At 48.7% G+C, this 26,746-nt stretch overlaps 1 protein-coding gene across 1 annotated transcript; it reads left to right on the top strand.

Moving 5' to 3' along the window:
• Positions 1-391: 391 nt before the first annotated feature.
• LOC102103864 (BPI fold-containing family B member 4-like) lies at positions 392-25,348 on the top strand. Its single transcript, XM_005524925.2, has 18 exons — positions 392-492; positions 1,653-1,731; positions 9,443-9,520; positions 15,455-15,584; positions 16,325-16,439; positions 16,889-16,993; positions 17,239-17,394; positions 18,938-19,001; positions 19,375-19,438; positions 19,863-19,954; positions 20,963-21,136; positions 21,700-21,753; positions 22,348-22,515; positions 22,609-22,676; positions 23,752-23,794; positions 24,278-24,341; positions 24,698-24,774; positions 25,325-25,348. The coding sequence occupies exons 4-18, from the start codon at positions 15,473-15,475 to the stop codon at positions 25,346-25,348; spliced, it is 1,380 nt and encodes a 459-aa protein (XP_005524982.1). The 5' UTR covers positions 392-492; positions 1,653-1,731; positions 9,443-9,520; positions 15,455-15,472.
• Positions 25,349-26,746: the final 1,398 nt, after the last annotated feature.

The following is a 26,746-nucleotide window of genomic DNA, read 5'->3' as shown; positions in this document are numbered from 1 at the left end:
AACACTGAATTGGGCTCCAGTCGTCTCCTGACGATTTCTCTAATTGCTCTTGTCTGCTAATGGTTTGTTTTGTTCCACAGAAGTTTCTCTTTGTCTGCAGCAGTGTTGATACGAGAGTGGGAGCAGGTTAAGCATCAACATCCCGTTTAAGTTACAAAGTGAGCACAGCTCGTTTCTGATGACATCCCCTGGAGCCAAGACCAGGAGAAGAGGGATTTCTCTCACTCAGCTCCGTGATGCATCCATGGAGCATCTGCTCCTGAAACACCTTTCACAAAGCCTCCAGTGAGACAGCCAGAGGACTGGACAAAGGCCCTGGTTTGTCTCCCTGGCTGTGAGAATGTCACCTGTGGGAGCTCTGCACACCCCGAACCCTCCCCGTGTTCGAGCAGCGTGTTCCCCTCTTTGGCCCAGCTCTGCAGCAGCAGATCTGTGCTCTGTCTGTGCTGCTAATGAATAGCAGCCTCTCTGAAACCAAGTGTGACAGCCCAGGTGAGACCTTGCCACCTCGAAAAGGAAAACAATTAGGCCTGGCCTTCTTCCTGACTTACACTTAAATCTCTGAGCCTGAAATGCAATAACATTCTCATGTTTCCAGCTGCTTCTCCATTGGACATAGGAGCTGCTGAACCATAGAAATTGTAAATGCTGCTTCTTTTCAGGTGTCCTTGTGTCCCTGGTGCTTGCCTGATCTGTCGGGGTGTTTGTTGTGGGCTGCAATGCTGTGGGCACCCCGTTTGCAATGTGCCTGTTCCAGCTGCACTCACACCTGCCAGCAGCTCCAGGAGCGTGCCACGGTGGAGTGAACACCAATCCAATTACTGAACACTAATTGTTTAGACAAGTTTACTGTGTTTTGAAATGCTGCCCTAAAGTGAAAAACTTATGGGAAAGGAGGAAGGAGGGAATGGACTAAGTTCTTTATACACACACCCCCCCACCCACATATATATACAGATAAAATATATATTATACAAATATTATATAATGTATTTTATCTTATTATTTTAGATGATATATAATATATTATATTATAATATATATTATAGCTATATAATATATAATGTATAAACAATATCTATACTATAAATTACGCATTATATATAATATTACATATATAATATATATATATATATACATTCATATTATATATACACACACACATATATCCATAAAATACCCCCCGAAGTGGCTGTCACCATCCAGATATGTGAACAGCTAATTGTGGCAGTACTGAAGCTTAGGCATGTAAAGGTTCGCATTCATCCTAATCTGCCTCCTTATTTTCTCTTGAATCAGTTGGCTGATATTTCTGATTTGATTTTGTCTGTAAATTGCTGAATCTCTGTTATCTAAATATAACTTTGAGATCAGCTATAAAATGTCCGTGTCTCATGGTACATGCAGTCTTTAAAAGTTGATTGGAGGGGCTGTGTTGATTGAGAGCCAAGCTTGCTTTTTTAAACTGGACTGAGAGGTTTTTTAAACAAATATCTCTTATATATCAAGTAAACGTGTTTTGACACCTAATTAAGTTAATTTAGGTGGTTTAGTGTAGTTCAGCAGCAGCTCAAAATCATGGTCTTCCACCTGGGCTGATGTATTGATTCTTCTGGTGTTCCCTCCATAAATCTCCCTCTGTTTCTCTGCAGCTGTAATTGCGTTTCAGAAAGGGGAAAGCACATGTGTGCCCAAGCCACCCATAATTACTGCTCTGAAATGCCTGGGGAGGTAAGTGTAAGCTCGGTGTCTGAAGTTTCACAACAATTTCCTGACATTTTCTGGGAGCCACTGTGTGAGAGCAGCTCTCCGGGGCTGGGGCAGGCGGGGGACAAAGTGTGACGCTGCCAGAACTCTTTCACACCAGCTGCTGCTAACGTGGCAGTGGTGTGCAAAGCCTTTCTCCAGCAGCCCTCCCTCCCGATGGATGACACGGGGGAGGATGGCAGCGAGGTGCTCTTGTGACTGGCCTAGAAGGTCATCTTTTGTTTTTCAGATGAACCTCCTTCAACATCCCTTGGGAGCTTTTGTTCTGGAAATCAATTGCAAGTCCCCAAGGATGTTTTCTTCCCTGATTGCTCCTTATACAAAACTGAAATTATATAAGCCAAGAGGGTCTTTATTTTACTTGGGTTTTTTTTGTTTTTGTTTTTTTTTTTTTTTTGTTGTTGTTTTTCTCTTTTAAATTCCCCTTTTGGAGCAGTCCAAGTGCCTGTTCTTTGCTGGAGCAATTGCATATTGTATTTGTGTTGATTCCTAAAAGTCAAGCTGGGCATTACAAACCTTGCATATTTACAACCATCATTTTGGTTCTTAGGCTATGCTGTTCATGTGCCAAAACAATGTTTATGTATATTGTATGAAAATGTAGTTGTCTGGGGGAGTGAGCAGTAAAATTCCAAAGCTCTGATGTGTGTTTCTGCCTACACCTGACCCGGGTCTGTTTATCTCCAGATGATGCACCAAATCCATCTGTTTCTCCACATTGAAATAAGATAATTTTACTAAGAATTGACTAAAGGCAGTCTATTGTCGCTGGGGTAACAGTTCTGTCGGAACTGCACATCTGCTTTAGCAAATACAAAAGAATTTTGTGAAATATCTTCAGTGAACCTTTCTGGCTTTTCCCTTCACCCTGTGCACTTGTTCTCATGAAATCTTAATGTGAGACTGGGGAGGCCAGATGAGTGAAGTCTTTGTGTTTGTAAACTCACAGAACCTCAAAGGTGGAAAGATCCCAGCACTCAGGATCTAAGGGTATTTGCTGCCTCCCCGGCACAGGGAATCCTCTGGGATAGAGGGTGACTCCCTGCATTCTCTATCCCAGAGGAAATGGTATTCTGGGAAAGCTCATTTCCTACAGACTTTAAATCAAGTGATGGGTGGTGGGGCTCTGGGATTTAAGTGTTCTCCACCTCTGGAATGTCTGGCAAGCCCAGCTGTGCTTCCAGCTTCTGTGTGCCCGGCCAGTGCAGGACCAGCCAGACTTGGGAGCGTTTACTTGCATTTATGTGGGCTTTGAAAGGCTCCTTAAATTGTGTGAAATTAATACAATGGGAAATGGATTTTTCCTGCCCACCTGAGCAAGCCTTTAGTGATTAATGCTGTAAAATAAAAACAACAGCAACAAATTCAGTTTTATAATGCGCTGTGGATTTCAGGTCTGTGAAAAATGTGTTTCATAAAAGAATTTTTTCCTCCTCCTAGAACTGTTTCAAAAACACCTTATCTCCAAAAAAACCCCTTGCCTCCACAGCTGCATTTGGATGCTAATGGGATACATGGCTTCATAATTCTTTGTCTTCTTTCTTGAGTTTGTGCAAAGCTAAAGTCTATTGCAGGGCAGAAATGTTCTGCTGGAGAAAAGCTGAGCAGAGGAGAGGCTCTGCTCTCTGGTTGTGACATGAATTTTCTCATCTGTTTTTCTCAGAGAGATGCATTGTGTGCCATAACTACAGCCAGAAAAAGGGAATCCTGAGGTGGAGAGTGAGCTGCCACAACCTGCAAGAGGCAGCTCTGTGTCATTTGCTGTGGGCACAGCAGATCCAGGGCTCTCCCACCCTTAAGTGACAAATGTCCAGCCCAGCCAGGTGGGTCCTGCCCAACTGGGGGCTTGGCCCAGCCTTCCAGGGGTTTATCCCTAATCCACTGGGCTGGATGTTAGCCAGGACTTTGTCTGAGAGGTTTCAGAGGCTCTGTTCTGAGCTGTAGCCAAGCACACTCCGACTTGGAAATAATGGCACGCTGCGAGTCGGGATATTCTTCCCGCTTACGGAGCGATCCAGGAACGGCAGGCACAGATTATATGACTTGAATGCTGCACTATTTATGATGTGTGTTCAGCCACCTAAATCATGTTGGCAGTGTTCGAGCTTTGCCTGGATAATTGATTCAAATGTAAATTGAATGAATAAATCCTGTACAGCTAAAATATGCCCTCTCTTTATCTTGATTCTTTTTTCTTCTTTGTGCTGAATGGCATAGAAAATAGGGAGTTAGAATCTCATAAATAGATATTTGACTTCCTTTGTTGAAGGCAGGTAGAGTGAGGTTTGTATGGTCTGTTTGGAAATGCTTTACAGTTCTGTTTATTGAATTACGAACCTGTTTATAACTTGGCTTCTGTATTTCTGGTCAATAATCTGCTTGCGGCAATGTTTGTGCTGCTCTTCAATGGCAAGACCAGGTGGTTATTTATTTCAGTAAGTGCACATTAGTCAAGGGCAAAGTATCAGAGAAATTCTTTTTGTTGTTGTTTTTATAGCCTTCGAGTGAAATATTGTGGGGAATGTGTGCCCAGCTGGCATCAAAGGCTGCTTTGGTTTGGGAATCTGCTGACAGGGACTTGAACTGGCATCAGGACAAGCCTTTGTGAGCTTTTCGGGAAGGTTTTAAGCTGTTTTCCCTTAAGGCTTCCCTGTTTCATGAGACAGGACTGATGTGCTGACTAACACTAACAAAGCAGCGCTCTGGAGCTTTCCCCCAGCCTGGGTGTGTTTAATCAGTAATTCCACAGATGGGAACTCCTGGGACTGGTGTCTTCCCAGTATAGTCTGGAGGTCCTTCACTCCCTTCTCCCCAGAGACCACTGCTCCTGGTTCTGCTTCTGGAGCAAACATTCAACCAGTGAGTGGAATGAAGTGCTTGGCATTCCTCAGGCTATTGGGGCGTTTTTTCCTCTCTCAGGGCAGGAATCCCAGTGGTGCCCACACTGGGCACTTGTTGCCTGCTCGGGATTTTGCTCTGCCCTCATCAGCTTTCCCTTTGCTCTGGCATTAAAAGAATTAAAACACCCCAAGTGGATCATCTCTGTCCCTCGGGACTGTCGCTCCTCGCTGGCAGCTCTTGCTGTCAGGCCCTTCAGAGGCACCAGCACTTTTGCAGCACGTGTTCAAACACCCACCTGCCTCCCCTCACTGTCCTGGGAGCCAGAGCCCACTGCAGAGTGATATCCATGAAGTGTGATATCCATGAAATGTGTCACTGCTCCTGCAATGCTTCCCTGTGTCCTTAGTGTCCGTGTGAATGTCCGGACCTGTTTTGCATCTCATCAACTTCTTGGCTTGGGAGATGTCCTCTGGCAGAATACCCCACGTTTTAATTGCTGATGTGAACATCCATTTTCTCCTGCCAGTTTTCCAGAAGCCCCAAATCCCACTTCAGCTGCGTCTGCTGCAGTTCTGTTTGCTGGAGGGCCGGTGCCTCTGTGATTGTTTTATTTTGCTTCTCTTCCTGCTCACCTCACCGTGGTGCTGGGGCTGCTGCTCTGGGGTGATGGACCCACCACACCCTGGGGAGTCTGCAGTGCTGGGATGTGCTGCCTGTACCATTCCCAAAGGCATTCCAAGTTCCATCTTTCCATGGCCCCTCCACCTTTCCTTTCCCCCTTCCCACCCAGAACACCCAAAGCTCCCCTGACTGTGCTGGACTCTGTTGCTTCTGCAGCTGTACAGGAAGAGCTTTGTCTGTGCCCTGTATCTGCTGCCAGCTGTTGAACATCAATATTTATAGACTTTTTTTAAAAAATAAAACTTCTTGTTTGTGCATTTTTTTAATAGGGGGAAATTGAAAATAAAAGAGTTCATGTCCAGACTTGCCACTATCCAGAACCTGAACATCCCTCTCCTATTTCTGCTGGGCTGTTAGGAATGGGAGATTTTGTGGCTGGCTTCAGAGACCAGCTTTGGCTATTTAGAAAACATCCATTCAATAAATCATAAGGGGAGCAGCTGCCGTTCTCTGCTGAGCAAAGGCACATCAGATAAAATATTGCTCATTTATTCGGTTTGGTAGAAATAAAGTTGCTGTAGTGGAACATCATTACAGACTGTTCTTAATTCACCTCAGGGCTATTTCTAATAGCAGCACACAACTCTCCTGTGACAGCCTGAGTGAATGAGATGGGTGTTTTGATGTCAAGCTGAATGTAAGAAAGGTTTTAGGAATCAAAGCTTTGAGAGAGAAATAACTACTGTTTGTGCTGTGATACTGGAAGAGGTCCTTGTTTTATTATTAGCACTATAGCTATTGAAAGCCCTGACACTTGTTCCTGGGGGATTTGAAGCAATTCAAGCCGTGAAATACCGTTTCAGCTCAGCCTTTTACAAGTCACTGCGTGTCGGTGAAGCTGAAGGTGGCTTTGATCGCTGGTGGAGGCACCCAGGGCTGGCGTTAACTTAATAATATTAGTTTGATTTTCTCAGCTGTGTGGCAGCTGGGAGCCCTGAAACCTCCAAGCAGTGGTGCACAGCAGATACCTGCTGCTGGCCAAGCAGAAGGGCTGGGGAGGTGCTGTCCAATGCCTCTGAATTCAGACCTGCTGCTTTGCACAAAAGCAATCAGTGTCATGCTCAGTAATGGGGCCATGGCATCTGTAGGGATGGTTTCCACTGGTCTGAGAAGATGCTGGAGACTGTTACTTTAAAAAGAATAAAAAAATTGAGTCTCAAGATGTCTTATGTCCTCCTTTCATCAGGGCTTGGTGAAAACAAGGGAGAATCCTGTGGCTCTGATATTGCCACTGTATTACAGCGAGACAAACGTCCACTGCCATGGTGTTTGCTGTGTTGTGTCCTTAATGCCCACTCACCTGGGTGAGGCAGCAGGTGTTTCACCTTTGTTTGGTGTGGCATGCTGCAGAGGGGAGCCTTGCATCCTGCTCTGCCCTCTGGGGTGTTGCTTTGCCCTTGCTTGCCTTATTCTCTAAAAAACAGAGGCAACTTGTGGAAAATGTGTGTTTGCTCCAGCTCCCAGAAAAACAGCTTGTGTTTCTGAGAGTGTTCCAGCTCACAGTGCAGGAGCAGGGCTGGATTCCTGTGTGTGAGCTGTGCTTGGCTGCCAAACCCATGCCCTTCACTGGGGTGGAGGTGCAGGGCTGCCCTCGCTGTCGCTTGGTCAAGGCAGCACCGTCACCCCTCAGTCCTGGGGTTTCCTCAGGAGCCTCTTCACCAGTGGCTCTGGAAGGCCCTGTGGGGAATTCAGTGTGAGTGACTGGATGCTCGTGGTTCCTGGGAAGAAATGGACAACTGGAGGGAAGGATTTGCAGGGTGCTGGTGTTACCAGAGTTTCACATGCAGCATATTTCACGTGCCCATGGCCATGACACAGCTGTCCCCTGACAGACCAGCTAGCCCCTGCTTACAATAACTTCTGCTGGAAGAGAAAAAAACAATTGCATCCTGAAATAGCAAAGCTGGAGGAGCAGAGCTCTCTTGCCAACTGCTGCTGCTGACCTTGATTCTGTGTGTGAGGCCTGCAAAGTGTCATAATTCAATGAGAATATTTATACTGAGCTGCACGGCACAAGCTCAAAGATTCCCAACTCCTCATTTCCATCTGACTAATTTCACATGGCATATAAGGGAGTCAGGTTTTTTTATTCAGACTCTCTGCTCCAAGTAAACCTCCAGAGTGCTCATCTCCTATACATAAAAGTTGCTCAAAATAGTGGTGATGGAGCTGTTTAGTTCAGCTGTATTTCCGTGCTATCGGTGACTTTGTTAACAGCAGGCCCCTGCAGACGCTGTCCCTTTGATGCTGGGTGCTGTATGGCACATTAAAAATCCTTAACTTGGTTCTAAAGCCTCACTAAAAACCCTACTGGGACTTTGATGTTGAGAAGATTCCACTCAAAGTGCCCAAACCCTGTGAAGCTCCCCAGCCTTATCTTGAAGGCAGGCTGGCGAGCTGCTGCCTCGGGCGAGAAAATATCAGTGGCAGATTCGAAACGTGTAGTGATTATTTACGGTCTGAGCATCTGCAGTCAGGAGAGGCTCTTGGAAATTACCAGATCCCGGTGATGCTGTGAGAAATCCTGTTCTTCATTTTGAAGACAGTTTGGAGGGCTGCACGCTGTGGTTCAGTGTTTGGGTATCAGGGTGATCCAGCTGAAGCACCTTGGTGGAGCACGTGGTGATTTCACACACAAATTCCAGTTGTAAGCACCTGTGCCCCCAAATGTTTACAAAGGGTGTTCCTTGCTCAGTGATGGGAGGCTAAAAGCAATTGTGGAAGCTTATTTAGGTTTTGATTAGTATTGCAGTGAGTTTTGAACCATGACACCTTCCTTGCTGCTGTGCAGGTGAGGGACACATGGTTCTTTCCCACAGAATGTGGGGTGGCTGTGGCCTTTGGCATGGCTGTGCCAATGAGAGCGTCCCTTTGTGCACGTGAGGAGCTCTGCTGTGGAGCTTCTTAATGGATGTTGTTAACAGATCAATCTGTGCCATCAAAATTTTGCTTTTACTATGTGGGTGAAATCAGCCTTGAGCCACGTTGTTTTTGAAACTTAGAATCATAGAATGATTGGGTTGAAAGGGACCTTCCAAAGTCATCTAGTCCAACCCCCCTACCACGGGCAGGGACATCTTCCACTAGACCAGGTTGCTTCAACCTGACCTTGAGCAGTCCCGGGGATGGGGCAGCCACAGCTCCTCTGTCCTTGTGTCTTACCAGCCTCACTGTAAAAATCTTCATCCTTATCTCTAGTCTAGCTCTTCCCTCTCTTAGGGAACAGGCCCTAATAAAATATCTGTTTTCATCATTCTGAGTGTGTATCTGTGATGCTGCAGTCTGAGTTACCTGGCCCTGGCATGTGCCCCAAGTGTCTGTGCCCAGGGCTGGCATTGCACTCCTGGCCATGTGTCAAGTCGATGTCAAATTGCTCTTCTAAGTGAAAGGGGAATTAAACGTTCTCTCTCTGTGTTGTCTTTATTGCGTTTGGTGCGCAGGAATCGATCTGCCCGCACAAGGAGTCGCTTTTAGGAGCTTTACACCCTTCATCAACCATTTTCTGTGGAACAAGCAGCGCATTTTCCGTCCCAGCTCCAAAACCCCAGCGTTCCATCACCCCCCGCCGCCCTGCACTGCCCGCTGCCCCGGGGCGGGCTCCGGCTCCCCGCCCGTCCCTGCCAGCAGGGGGCGCTGCAGCCCAAGGGAGCCGCCCTGAGCTCCGGGGACCGCGGGTTCGAGTCCCGCGGGTTCCAGCCCCGCGCGGGGTGTGCGGGCCGCGCTCCCTGCTCCCGGAGTGTGCTCCGCCGCCTCTCCCTGGTGCTCCTCTGCGCTCCGTGGGTGTATTTCACCAGCCTGCGGGCGGAGACCTCCAGACGTGTCCCCAGGTTAGCACCCGCTGCGCTGCTCCTCACTCCGGTCTCTGCTTTCCCTCTCCGAGAGCCGAGGTCCTCGCCCGCCCTTTGCATTGGAACGCTTCGGTGTGGAAGCGTGGGGACCCGGGGAGGACGTGTGAGATAGGTGGCATCTCCTCGGTGCTAGGACACGCGATGGGTGCTCACAAATAGCAGCGCCAGTGTGAACGCGGATGCTGAGCCCCGCGGGGTCAGAGGCAGCACAGCCTCTTTGGTGTGACCCCGTTCTTTGCCCTCCAGCCTGCTCGGGATTTTAATGCCCCTTTGTCCTTTAATGCCTTTTTGTCTCCTCTTTTCAGAACCGCATCGGTTGCTTTGATGCTTGAGACAGGATCGACACACCACCACCAAACTGATGGAAGGGAAATGGTCCCTGGGTGAGTTAGACCTCATCCATGCTCGTCAGGCTAATTAACTCATCAGCAAGGTTTGTTTAACATGAACTCACTCTCTGGTTTCAGCTGCAATTTCTTTAGAGCAGTCGGTGTCTTCCTGGATATAAGCATTTATTTCCATAACGCTGACTCCAAACCCTGCCTGCCTGCAGGGCTGTAATTTATCCCCTGAGGAGCATCTGGACAAAGCAGGGCACTAATTCTGCCACCTGTGCTGATGATGTGTCCGAAGAGACTATGTCAAGTCTCTATTAAAAACTGTGACTAAGACAGAAAGCCTGAAATCTTTACTTCTAGAAGATGTATGAATGTAATATAAAGCTGCTGCTAATTCTTCCCAGGGATTAATGGAGACTATCAAGGACAATTTCACTCAATACTGCTTTTCTTTTTGTAGAGGAAAGCTTCCCCAAACCTCAGGCAAGGCAGAAACATGACTTTGAGTCTGTGTCGCTATCCTTCAGTCAAACAGAATTAGCTGTCTTTATTTAAAAAGTCTTTGCTGGCACCACAGTGCCAACACTTTCTGAGACAACAAAATGGACAGAAATCCATTTTCCAGCCTGAGAGGAAGGGAAAAAGTAAATTGGAAGAATGAAGAGTGAGGAGGAATTGAGGCAGCACTCGCAGTGCGAGTGATTGGAAGTGATGGGAAGAAAGCAGGAGAGGGATTCATTTGCTTAAAACACAGAACTGGAATTGACTTTGAGCTGCACGTTGCATCACTGAGGAACCATGGCTGTGCCGGGGGTGTGCTGTGCAGCAGCAGGAAGGGAGGGGTGGAGGGAGAGAGAGATGCTGGTGTAGGTCAGCTACTGCAGAAAGCAGGGATGGCTCTGGCCATGCACCCCAAACACAGGGCAGACACAGCTGATGTGTGCCCCGGGGTCCATCACTGGAGGCTCCTGGCAGTCCTTCAGGAAGGTCACAACCTCTTCTGCTCACCAAGTGTGCCTTGTGGGGGACAGCTGAGAATGGATGCCCCAGGGAAACCTGGAATGGGTGAAACCTCAAAGTCCAGATGCAAAACACCCACCCAGAAAGGTGCTCAGGGCAGCACTTTGGCTGCACCTCGTTCTTTGCAAGGACAGATACTGATAAAAAAAATTGCAAAACTTGGTGAAGCTGGGAAGGGATTTACAAGGCTGCCCAGGCTTCCCTGGGTGTCCCTGTGAGCCCTCCAGCCTGTGTTGCTGTCAGTGTGGTGCTGGGGAGCTCTGAACACAGGTCTGCAGAAGTGTCTGTGCTGCAGAGTGTCCAGTGAGTGACACTTTCAGTGCATTTCTTTTCCATCTCGCTGTGCTGCATCTGACTAATGCAGTTTGTCCCTTTTTGGGGGCTGATAACATTACGCTTCTCTTCCTCCTGTTTGTGTCTCAGAAGAAGAAAATTTCCTGTCTATAAAATTCCTGGAGACATCGATTTGTTCTTATTTCATGGCAGTGATTTTACTCGGCTTTGCTGTTTATGCTCGGCATTGCAGATGCTTCCAGAAATCAATGCTGCTGATCTGCCTCCTCCTGACAGGCAGCTCCTGGGAGCTGCTCCCCCGTGCCTCTGCGTCCTTCTCCCTGTTCTCCTTGCTTGGCCTCTCTGTGTGGCCCTTGCCTGAGATTATGTTCGTGCTTCTGCAGTTCCCCGTGTAGGAAACTGCACGGCTGGGTGATCAGACACGGGTACAGCTGCAAAGGAGGGTTCTGACGTCTGCCCACGCACACCCTGCCACAGCTCCGGGGTTTGTGCATGGAGCAGCAGCCCCGGGTCAGCGTGAGCTTGGCAAGGCTGGCTGTGCTACAGGAGTGATGGGTATTAATTAAACTTCTCTGCCCTCCTGGGCTGCTGACAATGGGAGCTGCTAAACCAGCTGTAAATCTGGCCCTGGGGATTGTGGGTTTCTGTCAATCCTGGGCTCAAGTCGAGTCAAAAAACTTTAGGAGGGTTTGAGTTCTTCAGTTCTTACTAAAACTTTCCAGGTCCTTTCTAGGAGACTCTAGTTTATGTTTTGTTTAAATCCTATTTTGTTTAAATCCTATTGCTAGAAATTAGTTTTGGAGCCTGGCTCTGGGAGGATTAATCCATCCCAAACCAACCAGAACACAGGTGACTCTATAGAGACAGTGCTGCACTAATGCCGTGTTTCTGATGCTGAATTCAGCGTGTTACACTGCATTGGGGAGCTCACAGACAGCTCCTTCCTTCCACTTCCCTGAGCAATTTCATTAACAGGATTGGGGAAAAATCTCCCCTGAGCAAGCCAGCTTGCAGTGAGGCAGAAGAAACAGAGCAGTGAGTGACACTTTTCCATGTGCCTGTTTTCCAGGCTCTGGACTGAGCTGCCCCTGGCCAAGGTGCCTGACCCCCTCCCAGGGCAGCTCTGCTATGTTGCCATATTCCCCAGTAAAATGCACAGTGGGGAAAACAACATCACCTGAACTTCAGCATTTCAGAGATCAGGCTGGGAGTTCACAGCCCAGCTGCAGTCAGCACTTAAAACTTATTTTGTTCCCCCCTGGCCCTTTCTCAGTTTCTGCTCCAGCACAGCAGTTTGCTGTGTCATTTTCCTCCCCGAGTGCTTCCTCCTTCCCCTTGAGCTGCCGACTTCTTTTTGGCTTCAGGGAGTTCCTTCCATCGACATCTTGGCTGAGCAGTTCATTAATGTTCAGGATCTGTTTGGAAGCAGTCACAGACTCACAGGTGTCCCTGAGAGGGAGAAGGCTGAACATCTGTACACCATCAGAGGCTGCAAGTCCTGCCACCAATTTTATGCTTTTCACCTCAAGAGAGAGGATTCAGTTTATGTATACTCTTAATAAGGATAAATACTCTTAATAAGGAGTTGCTATTTGCCCATTAAAGACTTTTAACACTCTGAGGTTACTCCTTTTAGTTTAATTTTCATTTTTTTATTTGTCACATAACAGTGAAGGGAAGCTGTGCTCCTGTAGCCTGCAAACCTCTGGAATGTCTCAAAACCACCATCTGTCATTAAAATATAGTGCAAAAATTCTGATTTTATTTCATTTTCAGCATTGCTCAGCACTTTAATTTGACCTGTATGGTGCAATTCTCCTAGGTTTTCCCTAGGCTTTCATGGCTCTGAATATTAGAGAAAAAAAGTCAGTTAATGTAATCATACTTAATAAATTATTACATTTAATTACTTTAATATTACTCTTCTAAAGATCCTGTTGCTGTTTAACCTGCCTTCTTGCAGAACCCCAAGCCTGGGGCAGTGCAGGATGCCAGAGGCTGCTCTGGAGCATTTCTTCTCTGTGGGTGTTGGTCTTTCCTTGAGCCCTTCTGCTTTCCAAGAGTTGTGTTGAGACAATCTCTTCTACAATTTCTTGCAATGCTTTATTTTAATATATCTTCCCTTGTCACTGCAGGACTGAATCCAGCCTCCTGGTAAGTGATATCTAAATCACTGCTGCAAGGAGAGGATGAAATATGGGCGCATGAGAGGGGAGACAGGGGATGTGACTGAGGAGGAAAAAGTCACAGAGCAAGAAGAAATATGGACAAGGTGTATGAAATGGGCCACGTTCCTCAGAGCTGCTGTCACTGCCGTGGTTCAGGTGTGGTTCAGGACGTGTGTGCATGGACACGGATCTCTGCCTCTGGCCATGGAACAGCGAGAGGCTCCGATGGGAGCGCGTGGCTCTGCTCTGTGCACGTACACGGCGACTTGGGTGCTCTTTACACACACAGGGGCACTCTGAAACCGGCTGGAAATCCACATTTGTTCCTGCTCAGCAGCTGGCTTTTGCCAGCAGTGATATTCCTGCAGCCTGTACTCGGCTGGAGCAGTCTCATCAGCACTTCACTGTGGGTGTGTTCTTGGTGACTGCTCAGCCTGGGGCATTTGGATCTTTGAAAGGGGACAAAAAAGGAGCAGCATGGATAGGTTGCCCATTAAGATCATCTAGTTCAACCCCTGGCTTTGGGACTAGACTGTCACCAGCACATCAAATACTGTCCTGGTTGAATGTTAAATAAAATAAGTTTCTGTGGCAAGCAAAAGTCTGGTCCATTGAGCCTGAGCCCAAGGCAGCACATGCTGAGGGACCCAGTGCAAGAACACACCTTGTGCAGTATTGAAGAGCATCCTGAGTATATTTTTCTGCCTTCTGTATTCCCAGGGGACAACTAGCCCTAAACTCACTGTGGTGATAGCAGCTTTCTCCTAACTTCAACCTGAATGTATCAGCTGGTGTTTGTTCCTGTGCCAACCGTGTCCCTGAGCCCAGGCAGCTCTCCTCCCTCTCTCCTCTCCCATGTTTGTGGAGAATGATTGTATCTCTGCTGCTCCATGTTCCATGAGGCTGAGCACAGCGCCCCTCTCCTCCTCCCCAGCTCTCTCAGCAGCCCTTTGCTGCCCAGCTTCCCCCCACCTCCAAACCAGCGGAACACGGGTGACCAGACCCAAACAAAGTGCCCAGATAAGATCTTCCTGGGGCCCTGCACAATGGAAACTTCTGCTATGCCCAGCCAAGGCATCTGCTGAGGGCTGAGAGCCTCATTCCTGCAGGATGAGACTTTCCTTTGAGATCCATGTTGCTGCTACCAGTGTTCAGTGTTGCTTATTCAAAGCCATGTTTATCGTTGGCTTTGTGCATTTCAATACAACTTCATTTTTTACTGTGGATTCGTGACACTTTACAGATCCATCTGAAATCAATCTAAATGCCAGCCTTTATAAGATCTCAGCAACCCTCCACATTGCTTTTTGCCAAGAAAATCTTTTCCCAGGACTCCACTTGAAATAGGAATGAGTCTTTTAAGTCTCACACCTCCTCAGGGATGGGCACAAGTAGATAGTTTCCTACTCTAATTCTCCTTGAACCCATGTTCCTGTGCTCTGTGTGCTGCCTCCCTGCATGGGCAGCCCCATCAGCCTTCTGCCAGGTTCAGATGCTCCAGCAGCTCTCACAATTTCCTAAAAAAGTTGTTTTCCTCAAAGCATAGGGATCCCAAATGGATCCACCATTGCAGGGCATCCTTTTTAAGACAGACTGGGGGTGGGGGGAAAAGCAGCATCTGAGTGATCCAGGCCACAGAGGGGAATGGCAGCCGGTCAAGTCAGGAGTGACGTTGCCTTGTATAAATCAAGAGAGGTGGCAGCTGGGTGTTGCTTGCAAGGAGCAGGAGCAAAGGGATGGCTGCTCTTGGGCCAGGGACCTGAGTGGAAAAGGTGTGTCTGCTTGGCTCAGCTTTTATATAAGGGCCACTTCTTTCATCTCGGCTCTGGGGGGGAAAAAGGGACATTGCAGAGTCTCGAGGAGTCCAGAGGAGCCTGAGCAGAGCCAAGAGCCCATCCCAGCTGGCTGCAGCTGAGTCAGGTAACATCCTCTGTGTGCTGGTTGAGTGGTGGCAGGGACCTCACTCTGGAAGTGCTTGACTGCTTTGGTTGGAGACTGGAGCTGGGCACCAAGCTCCTGATCACCTCGCTGTGTCTGCTCTGTCATAATTAAATTTATATTAGTAATTATAAAGTTATAACTTCTATCTAGCTTATTTTAATCACTTGTGCTTTCGTTTATTGCTTTTGAAAGGTAGAAAGAACACAGATAATCCTCAGATGCTTCCCTTGGCAGAGCCCCTCACCATAACATAATGTAACTTTGCATTGCAGGGATACAGAAATAACTTAAACATCAAGTTTGGCTTTATTTGTGTGAACATTTTTGGCCGGTCACAAGGGGTGAGGAAAGGGCTTTTATTGACCCACACGTGGAGCCTGTCCATGTGTGTGGACATGAAGAAGGTTCTGTTGCTCTGGGCTTGAGCTGAGTCTCCTTTGATCCGGATAACGAGTAAAGGAGGAATTCCTTTCTTGACTTCTTTCCTCATAAAGACAGTGGGGTCACTTCTGAGAGTCTTTTTCTTCACTGTCCCCTCTGATGTCTCCCTTGTCAGCAGGGGAGTCTTCTGGAGATGACGGTTTTGAAGCTTTTTGGAATCATCTTTTTCTGTGGCCTCCTCTCACCCTCGCAGGAGGTTTTGTCTGGGCTGTCCTGTGCTGTCAGCCCGCGGGCGATGCAGAACGGTAACTACAAAAGCCATGCATTGTGTTTGCTTTGAAAGCTCTGTGGGACTGTGATGGGGAGTAAAATTCCTGAGTGTCTTCATCTTTATTTCATAACTCCTCGGGGCTGCAGACTTTGCTCAGAGCCCCTGAGAGCCATCACCAGATTCACGGGTCAGGGAAATCTCTGCTCCAGAACTGGGGCATGTTTCAGCTCCAAGCAGCCACACAGAATTTCAGGGCTAGATCTGGGTTATTTCCTCTTTTTGTCTCAGTTTCTCATTTCCATATTGGAGCAGCTGATATTTGACAAACAGCTGCTGTGAAGTAGCAGACATAATCATATTTGCAATGTTCAGGCTTGTTTCAAGTTGCTTCTACTAAAAAAATCCAAAAGCCAAAAGCAAAAATAAACAGGCAAATAACAACCCTTTGACAAAGGGGAAATGAGTTGTGAGTGGAAGCCCAGCCTCTGAGTGGGGTCACTGGTGTTCCTGGGAGTGCACAGCCAAACTGATGATTGAATTGGAGTCTGGGATGCTTTCTACTTCTTCTCTTCCTGTTTACTTCACCGAGGGCAACTTTGGTTTATTGCACCAAAACTGTAAAATACCATCCCTGTGTTATTTGGCTGCATGGAGACAGCTGATGTCTCCATGAGGACTTTTGGGGAGTGGAGGGGCTTTGCTGTGGATGGATCTGCTGAAGTGGGGAGAGGTCACTGCTGCCCGTGCTGGTCCTCATGCACAGATGTTTTCCAGTTCTCTCAGATGCCATAATTCATAATGGGCTCATCCACCAGCACCTGCAGGGTCTCGTGGTTCCCAACATCATGGGTGAAGGGAGTCAGCTGAACTCTCCCACCAGCATCACGGAGTAAGTGCACCTTCAGCATCAGTTCTGAACAAGATGAGCTGAGCTGCCCCTGGCGTGATTGGCCTGGGCTCTTATCCTTGTTTTATTGAGGTACTGAAATTCTGACCTGAATAATGTTGTTTGTGGGGTTGCAGTGTGGGTGGCAAGGGACACTGCAGGTTTTGGGTGCAGGTACAGAATGAATGACAGCCCTGGTGGTGCTGTTAATGCCTCACAGCACTGAGAGAGGGAAAAGGGACCACAGAGGGAAAAAGCAGACAGCTCTCCAAAATCAGCTTCCACCCCAGTCTGCTTCTAGGTTGCCTTCTTTTAGTCAGCTGTCTCTTATCCTTGTGCCTCCAGCAGAGGTGGCTGGGGTGCTGTGGGTGCTGTAGGTTCCTCCCTGGGTACAGCTGCTCAGCTGCTGGAAGGTGTTTTTGATTTGTGCCAGCCTTTGCTGTTGTTCACAGCCTGCACCTCATCAAGGTCCGGGTGCCCAGGCTGTCGGTGATGCTGCTGCCAGGGATCGGGGTCCAGCTGACCATCGGGGCAAAGCTGCAGCTCAGAGGCAACTGGTGAGTGGGGCATTCAGGATGGATGTTGAGAGAAACCCCTACCTTGACATGTTTTGCATCTCTTAAGGATTTTGAGGTGTTTCTTACCTATAATAAAGTCACAGAGCAAAGCAGGCACCAAGAGACGACCTGTGGCATTGGTGATGGTCAGCCAGAGATGGAGGAGAAGGCTTTTTCTCCTGGCTTTGGTGAGTTTCTCTGGGTACAGGCTGAGAGATGGAATAATCCCATTTGCTTTTTCACAGCTTGGTTGGCCTGCTCTCAGAACTCATTGATATCTTCGTGGAGGTGAACATTACTGCGAACATTAAATGCACGAATTTTGAGTCTGGCACGTTCCAGGTTGTCACTGAAGACTGCCTCTGCATTCTTGGGGCTGTAAAGATCAAGGTCCTTTCTGGGTAAGTGCCTGTGAGTTTATCTTTCTGTTATGTGCAATCCTCTCCTCTTTTCCAACAGCATGGACAGTCTGCCAGGCCACAGACGGTGCTCAGCTGATACAGAGCCAGGCCTCAGGGATGGAATTTCTTTCCTGTTGCCAATGCAGTTGCTCCGGTGGAATGAGGGTTAATTTCCCCTGTTTTCTGTGGAAATTTTATGGTCTGAAGCATGATGTTTGGTACCTTTCCCAACACACTTTCTCTAGAGTTAGCTAGAGAATTGATATCCAAAGGGTAGGAGTAATAGGGCTGGGAAAATTCCAGGAAAACAGGACCATTACTTTCCCTGGTTTTGTACTCTTTGGCTGCTGTCCCAGGAGAATGCTGGGCAAGTGAAGTTTCCCTCTGACTGCTGTGGTTGTGTGTAATTCCATGCAAATGTCCCATCTCTTGCTCAGTCTTATTAAATTCTTGACAGCAAGGATTTGCTGACTTCATATATTGATGAACGCAGGAGTCAATTGATCATGGGAAATATTTTCTTCTCTTGCTTTTGAATTACTCACTCTTCAGGTTCATCAAAATTCTCCTAATTAATTTTTGCATTATGCATTATATTTCAATCAATGCAGCAGCTGCTTTGAAAAATGTTGTGTGAGTGAACAGAGGAACACGACTCACCTGCTCTGGGGGTCATGTTTTAATTTTGAGCAGGATTAAAGTGATGGTTTGCAGGAAGCACACTCCTGGGGGGGCAAGGGGAGTGTAGATACACACAAATGACTTAATGGCAGCTCCTCAGGTGCATTTGTAGGCAGAATTTGGGCATAAATAACAGGTGCTCTATGAATTCCTGCTGTCTGTGCCTTGCCAACTCAACAGTCCAGAAATATATTGATTATCAGACAAAACTGCCTCTGTGCTGCTGCAGGCATCGCACATCCTGAGCGAGTTGTTCAGCAGCAGCGTGGAAATGTCACACAGCAGATTTCTCCTCTTGTTATTCCAGATGCAAATTGTTTGTTCCCAGAAACTAACATGAAGATATTTCTTAACAGCTCCCTCTTCCCTTAACTACAGCACTGATTTAAATACCAGAGGGAGACACCAAACACAAGGTTAGACTGTGAGAGGCTCACTCCTTTCATGCAGTGAAAGCTCCCTGAGAGCTGAAGGAAGAATTTCTTCGCAGAAGGGGCTGCCAAGCATTGGAACAGACTGCCCAGGGAAGTGGTAGAGACACCACCCCTGGAAGTGCTAAAAAAATGTGGCTATGGCACTTGACGTGGTTTAGTGGTGAACATGATGGTTGGACTTGACAATTTTAGATGTCTTTTCCAACCTTAGTAATTTTGTGAGTCTCAGCAATGAGTTAAATTATCCCCTCAGTGGGGTAAGTGGCTCTTTTGTATCTCCAGCCCCTCCTCTGGTAAGCATCAGCTGCAGCCCTGAAGGGATGACTGAGGGTGTAAGAGAATGTAAAATGAAGGCTGGAGATCTTTTTGTCTCCTGTCCTGGAGCTTTGTTTGTGCTGATTTGGAGGGTCTTTTTCTTTCTTTTCCAGCTTACTCACCCTGTCAGTGAATGAGCTGGTGCTTCGCCAGCTGACAGCAACTCTGCCCGCTTTGGTACGGCTGAGGATTGTCCTCCTTTCACAGCTGAAACACAGAAATACTGGGAAAAACTGGTTACGAGGCCACAGCAAGATCCACTGTCTCTCTGTGCTGCTCTCCCACGTCACTGGCATGGGCCATGGCTCTAGGGTGTCCACAGGGCTGCTGCTTGTAGGGCGATGCCTCAGATGTTCCCCAGGTCAAAACATCCCCCTTCAGTGTGGTCCCACAGCTCCAGGGATGCTCCACTGCCCCAGGTCTTTCACAGCATCCCAGCTGTGTCTAGTGCCATGCAACTTTGTCCCTGGAGGGGAAAGGAGGGAGCCTGGGCAGGCTGTGGGTGATGGTGGCCAGGGGGGTTGAGCAGTTGCATTTCTTTGTGTTGCAGCTGTGTCCCGTGGTCGATATCGTGATGAACCTTGTGAACATCCATCTCCTGAGCACTCTCAATGGTGGGTTGCTTGTGGAGGGTGAGGCACTGCTTCCCTGTGTTTCCCACAGTGGGAACAAATCCCATTTCCCACCTCAAGTCCCTCAGTGCATCAACAGAAGTCCAGCACTTCTGCAGGGCTCTTGTTGAGTCCAGAATTCACACCCCAGCATTCCAATGAACTGCTCCCACCTTGGCCCTCCTTATTCCATTTTTATGCATCACCTTTGGATTTTTCTTATCGTATTAGATGCTCTTTTTGTGCTATATCCTAAAGGCAGATCCCAAGCTGAATTTGGGGGTGTTCTGGCTTTTGGAATAGCGGCAAGCACCCCTCAGCCCTGAGTGCTTGGACCTGTTTGTGGGGGCTGGTGGCCATTGGGGTCAGGGGTGGTTGTGTTGCTGCTGGTTTCCTGGTGCTGGAATGGTCCTTTTCCTGTGTGTAGCCGTGATCCCGGTGGGCACAGCAGGAACAATCCACTACCAGCTGGCCAGCATCCCCTACACCTCTGGCAAGTTCCTTGGGCTGGATTTAGACGTAAGTCAATGCTGGGCAGCAGGACCCTGGGAGCATGGCTATGCTTTGGCTTTCAGTGTGCTCACCTCATCCCATGGGAGCTGTAGAATCCCTCAAGAAGCTGGGCTAATGGCTTGTCCTGGAAATGCAGCTCCTAAGTGCTTAGATCTCTATCCAAATCACCACTAAGCGACTGTGCATGCATTTCTTCTTCTGCTCTGTATGCCAGATTACCCTGAGTCTGCCTGAGGCTGTGTCTTGGATGTAGCTGCTGGGATGAGCAGTTCTTCTTGTGGGATGAGCAGTTTTCCTGGTCTCTCTTGCCCTGCAGACCTGGCATTGGTGCTTTTTGCCTTTGCTGTTCAGTCTCTGTGATGGGTGAATGCTAAAACAGGCTAACGGATTTATTTTTTATTTCTGTCTCACTGCGGGGTGGGGAGGGGGGAAGCAGCAAAAAAGCAAACTACTTGCAAAGAGGAGAGCTTAAAAAAAGCAAGCAGCTGGAGAGAAGCAAGAGGGACATGTGCACTAAAGAGGAGCAGGGGCTGATAACAAACACTGCAGCCTGTGAAACCCATGCTGCTGCATTGGCTTTGGTGCAGTGACTTCATCGAGAGAAGCCTTTGCTCCCCAAGCCCCCTGGATGGTCAGAATCAGTTTCCTTAGCAAACACTTGGTGTCAATGTGTGTCTCTGTGGAGCTGGAGGGTGGCTGGGGGAAGGTCTGGGTTTCACTGCGTGCAGCACCGTCACCCGTCGGTGCTTGGAGTGAGACCTCAGGGATGAAGTGCAGCAGTGGTTTGTGATTTGGACAAAGTGTTTTATTAGCTGATATCACCTCAGTTAGGCAGGCTCAGCTTCATCAGCTCCTACCAACTATGAGACAGTGAACTGCCCCGAGTCTGGTGCTGTCCCGAAGCTCTGAGGAGAGGAGGGAGGTTCAGCTGCCCCACACTCCTGTGAGGATCTGCCTCGAAGCTTTGAGGACTTTGAGCTTTGAGGACTGATGTCTGTGTCACCTCTCTTGCAGGGCGTGGTGAAGCAGGTGGGAGGCAGCACCATCCCCCACGACTCATCCCCCTCTGCTTTGCCTCCTCTGATGGACAAACTCCTGCTCTTGGTGATGCGCCAGAGCTTCCTCAATGCAGTCCTGTCCCTCCTGCTCCAGCTGTCGCCACAGACCTTCCCCTGCACGCCAGATGTTGTGAGTACAGCAGGGCCTGGCTTTCCTGCTGGAGCCAGTGACAAGGGACAGGCATCAGCCTGCTCAGGGAGGTTTGGGCATTGTGCGTGCTCCCTGGCAGGGCTTGACCCCAGCACTCCTCCTGCACTGGCCAGCTGTGCTCCTGAGTGTAAGGACACCCCTGGGGACACCAGCAGAGACCAGCTGTGTGCTGGTTGTGCCATGGACTCCTGCAGGCTGTGATCTGTCTCAAGGAGTCTGCTAAGTGCCACTGAGAGAGGACATTGCATGTCTGCAGTGCCATTCCCTGGCTGTTTGCATTTCCCTTGCCTCTAATCTGCACTTCCAATGGGAAATGTTAGGGGTCCACGCACTGCCAGGTGTCAAAAGCCTCTGGGGGACATCACCTTCCACAGCCAGGTGCTATCACCTTAACAACCATCAGGAGTCACCCAGACAGCTGGGGAGCAATGGAGAGGGTGGGGGGCTCAGGGTGCTGTGTAATGGGGTGGCTCTGGCAGGGTTGGTGGTGTTGAAATCAGCTGGAGGGCTCATGGGGGCTGCTGGTGCTTCCGTTCCCACAGTTCTCCGGTGCCAGCCGCCTGCGTGAGGCCGTGTGGGCCATCTCTCCTGCTGGGGTGAGGAACTTGTTCTGGCACAAGGGTTTGTGTAAATCTCTCCAGGACACACCTGGATGTGCCATCATGCCCCTGCCAAAGGTCCCCAGTCTTCTGCTCTGCTCCTCTTGCACCAGCATGGCCTGAGCCTGTCCTGCTGCCTGACCAGCTGATGGGAGTGGGAGAAGGGACAGGGGGATTGCAGAGCCCCTGCCCAGTACCTCCTGTCCTGTGTGCCCTTGTCTGTTCCTGCCTTCTCCTGCTCCCTGAACAGGGGAAAGCCTTCTCAGCTTGTAGCCATTGACATGGAAAGCTGATAAATATCTCCTGTGTCCTTATCTGGTATATCCCATTTCTTGGGCACCCTCTGACACCCACAGCCCCCTCTGTGTCCCCTTTTCCTTCCTCAGCCTCTTGTGCCCTCAGCATGGAGAGCTGATCTGTGCTGCTGGACCTATTTGCTCCATGAATTTAGCTTGTCCAGGGTGTGTGTGACCTTGGGGAGGCCCTGTGGAGCTATGGGGCTGTGAGGGTCTGCCCAAGGACTGCCAGTGCCCTGCCTGGCTGGTGTGTGAGGTGCCAGCAGCCACCTCCATGCCCCCCCAATTCCCACAGTGCTCTGCCTGCAGTGGGACCAGTCCTCTGAGCATCAAACTGATGTTGAGAGGGAACCCACTCATCCTCTTGGAAGAAAACAGAGCCAGTGTCAAGCTTTCAGTCCTGATTCAGCTGTTTGGTAACAACTTGGATGGATCCATCCTCAACTTCCTGCTGCTGAAGGCAGTAAGTGTGGATGGGGCTGCCTGTGAGGGGTGCAGCAGGCTGGCTGGGATGGGAATGTTTCCATGGGCTGATCCCTTCCCTCTCTGCTTGCAGGACCTTGCTCTAAACGTCCGTGTGTCGATTGTTGGGGGCAGGCTGGTGCTGCAGCTGGCCTTGGGCAGGTGAGCTGTCCCCTCACACAGCTGGGGACATTCTGTGGGCTGCAGTGTTGGCTCTGGGGCTCCTGACTTGAGATGTTTTCCGTGTCTGTAAACCAGACATTTCAGCTCCTGAATGTGAGAATTTCATACCTGACTGATGGCATAAGGTGGATGGGGTAGTTCAGGAAGGATTACAGCAGTTGGAAAGTTTTAAGAGGCTGGAGGAAAAGTGTGTCAGTTTTATAACAAGGAGGAATGAGGTAACCTGAATAATTGTAAGACTGTCAGCTTGACTTTGATCCTGGGCAGTGGTTAGAAATGCCTGATATTGGACATGAATGATAAAGCACTAAAGGAAAGTGCTGTCATTAATGCCAGTCAAGGTATGATTAAAGATTGGAGAGCATTCCTTATAGCGGGAGGTTTGAGGATTTGGGGCCATTTAGCTTGTCAAAGAGCTGGATTTAGAAGCAAAATTGGCATAGCTTGTATGCAGCGATATAGGGGATAGAAATGTGTCAAAAGGCTTTTAATTCAATAGACAAGGGTACGACAAGATTTGATAGAAGTAGAAAAGAGAAATTGAAAGTGGAAATAAAGCATCCATTTTAGGTATGGATAGTCATACGGTTGCAGTGATAGATGAGGAGCTATAGCAAATCCACCAGGTCCTTAAATCCAGACTCTGTGCTTTTATGTAGAATCATAGAATAGGAAGGGATCTTAAAGATCATCCAGTTCCTTCCCCCCTGCCATGGGGTTCCAGAACCTCTGCTCTCAGCTGGCCAGGAGCCGCCTCCTTCCTGAAAGTGAATAATCTGGGCACGGAGAGGGAAGGTGCAGCCAGGAGCTGTGTGTGCCCTGCTGCAGTGCTGCATCATTGACAAGCAAATTAAAATTAGGTTAAGCTTTTATTTTCCTATTTTATTTTCTCTCTTGCAAGTGTGCCAGTCCCTGTTTTTTGTGTTACAATTCAGGTGTCCCTTTGTGGGTCTCTGCCCATGGGCTGAGTGTGCTTGGAGGTGGCCGGGCTCTGTCTGTGAGCTCTGGCCGCTGCCTTGTGTCTGACCTGCTGTTTGCTCTCCTTTCCCTGCAGCACTTCCCTCTCCTTGGAGTCTTCTGATGTTGGCATCAGTAATGTAAGTCTCTAACTCTGGGCTTTACTGGGCAGGGAGAGCAGCCAGGCGTGATGCCCTGTGGCTCTTGGGGAGGGAGGGAGGGAGCCAGGCAGTGCCTGTGGGATGCTGTGATGAATTACCCCTGCTGATGGTCAGAGCTGTTAGCTGCTCTGAGATGTAGGTTGTAGCAATTCCTCTGTTGCTGGGGTTTCTTTTTTCCCTTCTGCCTTCTCTAATAAAGAAAATGTAAAGCTGAAATCTGTTTGTTTATTCACCTCTGCTTGGGCAAAGCTCACATCGAGCTGCAGCAGAAGCATCACGAGGCAGAAGTTTTTCTAAAGGAAGGACTGAATACAAATTGAAGAAGAAAAGTAGATTCACTTTAAAGAGAAGAGGGACTGTTCTTTTGCTGTGTCAGTGGGCAGTGGCTCGCAGTCCCAAGGGTCCTGCTTGCTGCTGGCATGGGCCAGGTGGTGCTGCTCACATGGTTTTTCTCTAATTCAGATCTCCAGCCTGAAGCCCCACTGCAGCAGTTTGCTTGTGGAAACATTCGTGCCTGTGATCAATGGTAAGGTGACCTGGATGTCTGTAAGGTTGGGAGCACTCTGAGTTCTGGGCAAGGAGGGAAGAGGGGGTCATGTCTCTGTGCGTGCGTGTGTGTGTGTTTGGAAGATGTACTAGGTGTGCTGGAGCCATTAAAACCCTGAAGTCCCCAATTTGAGGATGTAGTTAAAAGTCCAACCTTATATTTGCACCGTCCCAGCCCAGCATCAGCTCTGGCAACAGTCAGTGATGGAGAACCCAAGGGAAGCCAAGCACACAGCGGTGGCCCTGAGAAGCTCTGCTCCCTGTGCCCTCCCTGGAGCAGCTCTGTCATGGGGTGTGAGCTGGCTCAGCATGTGAGGACCTGTCTGTCCCCTGCAGGTGCCCTGAGCATCGGGATCCCTCTGCCAAAGGTGCTGCGCATCCCCTTGGTGAATGTGGAATTTCAGATAAAGACGGTGAGTGCTCGCATGGGCTGTTCCCTCCTGCAAGGCACCAGGGCTGTTCACAGGAGCCTGCCAGTGGTGGCTGTGTGTGTAAGAGCTGTAGACTTTAATCCTTAAGAGACTGGAAGGGCTGCTCTTTCTGACCTCCCTCAGGTTGGGGAATGCTGCCTGAGGATGTGATGCCCACACGTGGTGTGGACCCAGCTGCATCAGGAGCAGTGCTCAGGCACCGGGGCAGGTCCCAGTTCCCTGTCTAGATCCTCTTTTCTTTCTGGAGAATTCACTGGGAGCAGCTCTGATGGGGATCCAGGCATTCAGACAAGGCCTCTCCAGTGGCACCATTCAAAGTCTTGAGTTGTCCCAAGTTCCAGCCCTGTTCAGTCTGGAGGGGCCCTTGAGGAGCCAGGATATTCCCCAACACCTCCCAAAGAGTTCTGCGCCCTCCTTATTGAAAACTGGACATGAGGACCTTTGCAGGAGGGTTCTGTCTTTGCTGTGTGTTGTGAACCAACATCCCTTGACAGGAGATAATGTGTTTGTGTTTCTCCCTGCTCTCCTTCAGGGCCTGATGGTGTTTCTGGTGTGAGCTCTGGAGCCTGAGGCATGGAGAGGACTGTGGGGACAGAGAGGAAGAGAGCAGCGAGGATGGAATGCCACGACCAGCATTATCTGCTTTTCTTTACTAAACTTGATTCAAGATTCTTGATAATATTTAAGACACTTTAAAGTGAATTGGCTTGTGTGAGTACAGCTTGACACTTGCATAAGCCAAACCTGACTGGCAGCTTTGTGTACAAATATTTATTTAGAGAAGTTGGTGTGATTTTGGGGTCACAGTCACAGCAGGTGCGTGTGGTGCTGCAGTGGAATTGGGAAATTTGTTCTGAGGTAAAACTTTTCCTGATAGAATGAAAAAGTGAATTTGTAGTATGTGGCTACTGAAGTGGAGCTCCCTATCCTTGTCCAGGAGGGTGTGAAGTGCTGAGTGGGAACTCAGAATGCATTTCTCATGTAACTCTTTTAATAAATGTTCCTACTTTTTTAGTGCTTGGAATGAAGTTCTGGTTTCTGATGCTTCTCAGGGCGAGCTGATCCCACTCTGGGATCTTGTTCCTTTGTGACAAATCCATATTTTGAGTTTGGGTTTGAAATCTCTTCCCACTTGAACTTCCTGAGGAAAAAACCTGAACTTTCAGTGGCTCCTCCTGGCCTGATAACCTGCTGACCAAATGCTAATCCACAAGAAGAAATCAAAATTAAATTGAATTTCCAAAGATCATGAAGCATTTCCTAATAGAATCTGGAGGGAAAACTTGCTTACCAGAGGACTGAGAGGTCTGATAGCCCTGGAGAACACTGTCTGTCTGCCAGAGCCATGTCTTCTTAGGCTGATGTCACAGCCTTTTGGTCTCTGCATGTCACAGTGACAAGAATCCCAGCATTTTGGATTTTAAAAAACCCATATTATTCTGGGTTAAAAAAAAATGACAAATCTCAGGTTTTAAATGGCCTCTCCAGCACCAGTTTTTCCCAGCACTGGATGTTATTATGAGTGTGTTACTTACTCCTTGTGTCCCCAGAGGTTGTGGCACTCTGGCACTGACCAGGCCAGGGATGGGGCAGTATTCCACTCTACATTTCTGCCTGAAGGTAGGAATAGCTCAGGATCTGTGGGGCCCAGACCTGTGGCTGCTGCATGAGCTCCCAGCATCGCTGTGAGATGATGCAGAGGAATCACTGAACACAGTGAGAGAAGGTGCTGGACCTGTTGGGGTCCCTCTTTGTGTGAACTGGCCAGAGCTCTCCTGAGCTGTGCCAAACACAAACCTGGTGTAACACACTGTCACCACATGGGCCAGCCTGCCTTGTGTCCAGCAGAAAGGTTTTGGGGGGTTAAAGTCCATGGTAACATGGAAGAAGGGTGTTCTGGTGAGTAGAAACAGCTCTTTTGGTTCCCAGCATGGCGCAGGCTGATGCTGCCTGT

The sequence above is a fragment of the Pseudopodoces humilis genome, chromosome 19, assembly GCF_049639895.1.
Source record: "Pseudopodoces humilis isolate 2021_Gansu_Grassland_sample_001 chromosome 19, ASM4963989v1, whole genome shotgun sequence".
Lineage (NCBI taxonomy): Eukaryota > Metazoa > Chordata > Aves > Passeriformes > Paridae > Pseudopodoces > Pseudopodoces humilis.
This window is presented reverse-complemented; position numbering and strand designations above follow the sequence as displayed.

Coding starts and splice junctions, on each gene's coding strand:
- LOC102103864 (XM_005524925.2), top strand. CDS start 15,473: ATGACGGTTTTGAAGCTTTTTGGAATCATCTTTTTCTGTGGCCTCCTC. Junction 19,439..19,862: donor TCTCCTGAGCACTCTCAATG/GTGGGTTGCTTG, acceptor TCCTGTGTGTAG/CCGTGATCCCGGTGGGCACA. Junction 24,342..24,697: donor ATTCGTGCCTGTGATCAATG/GTAAGGTGACCT, acceptor TGTCCCCTGCAG/GTGCCCTGAGCATCGGGATC.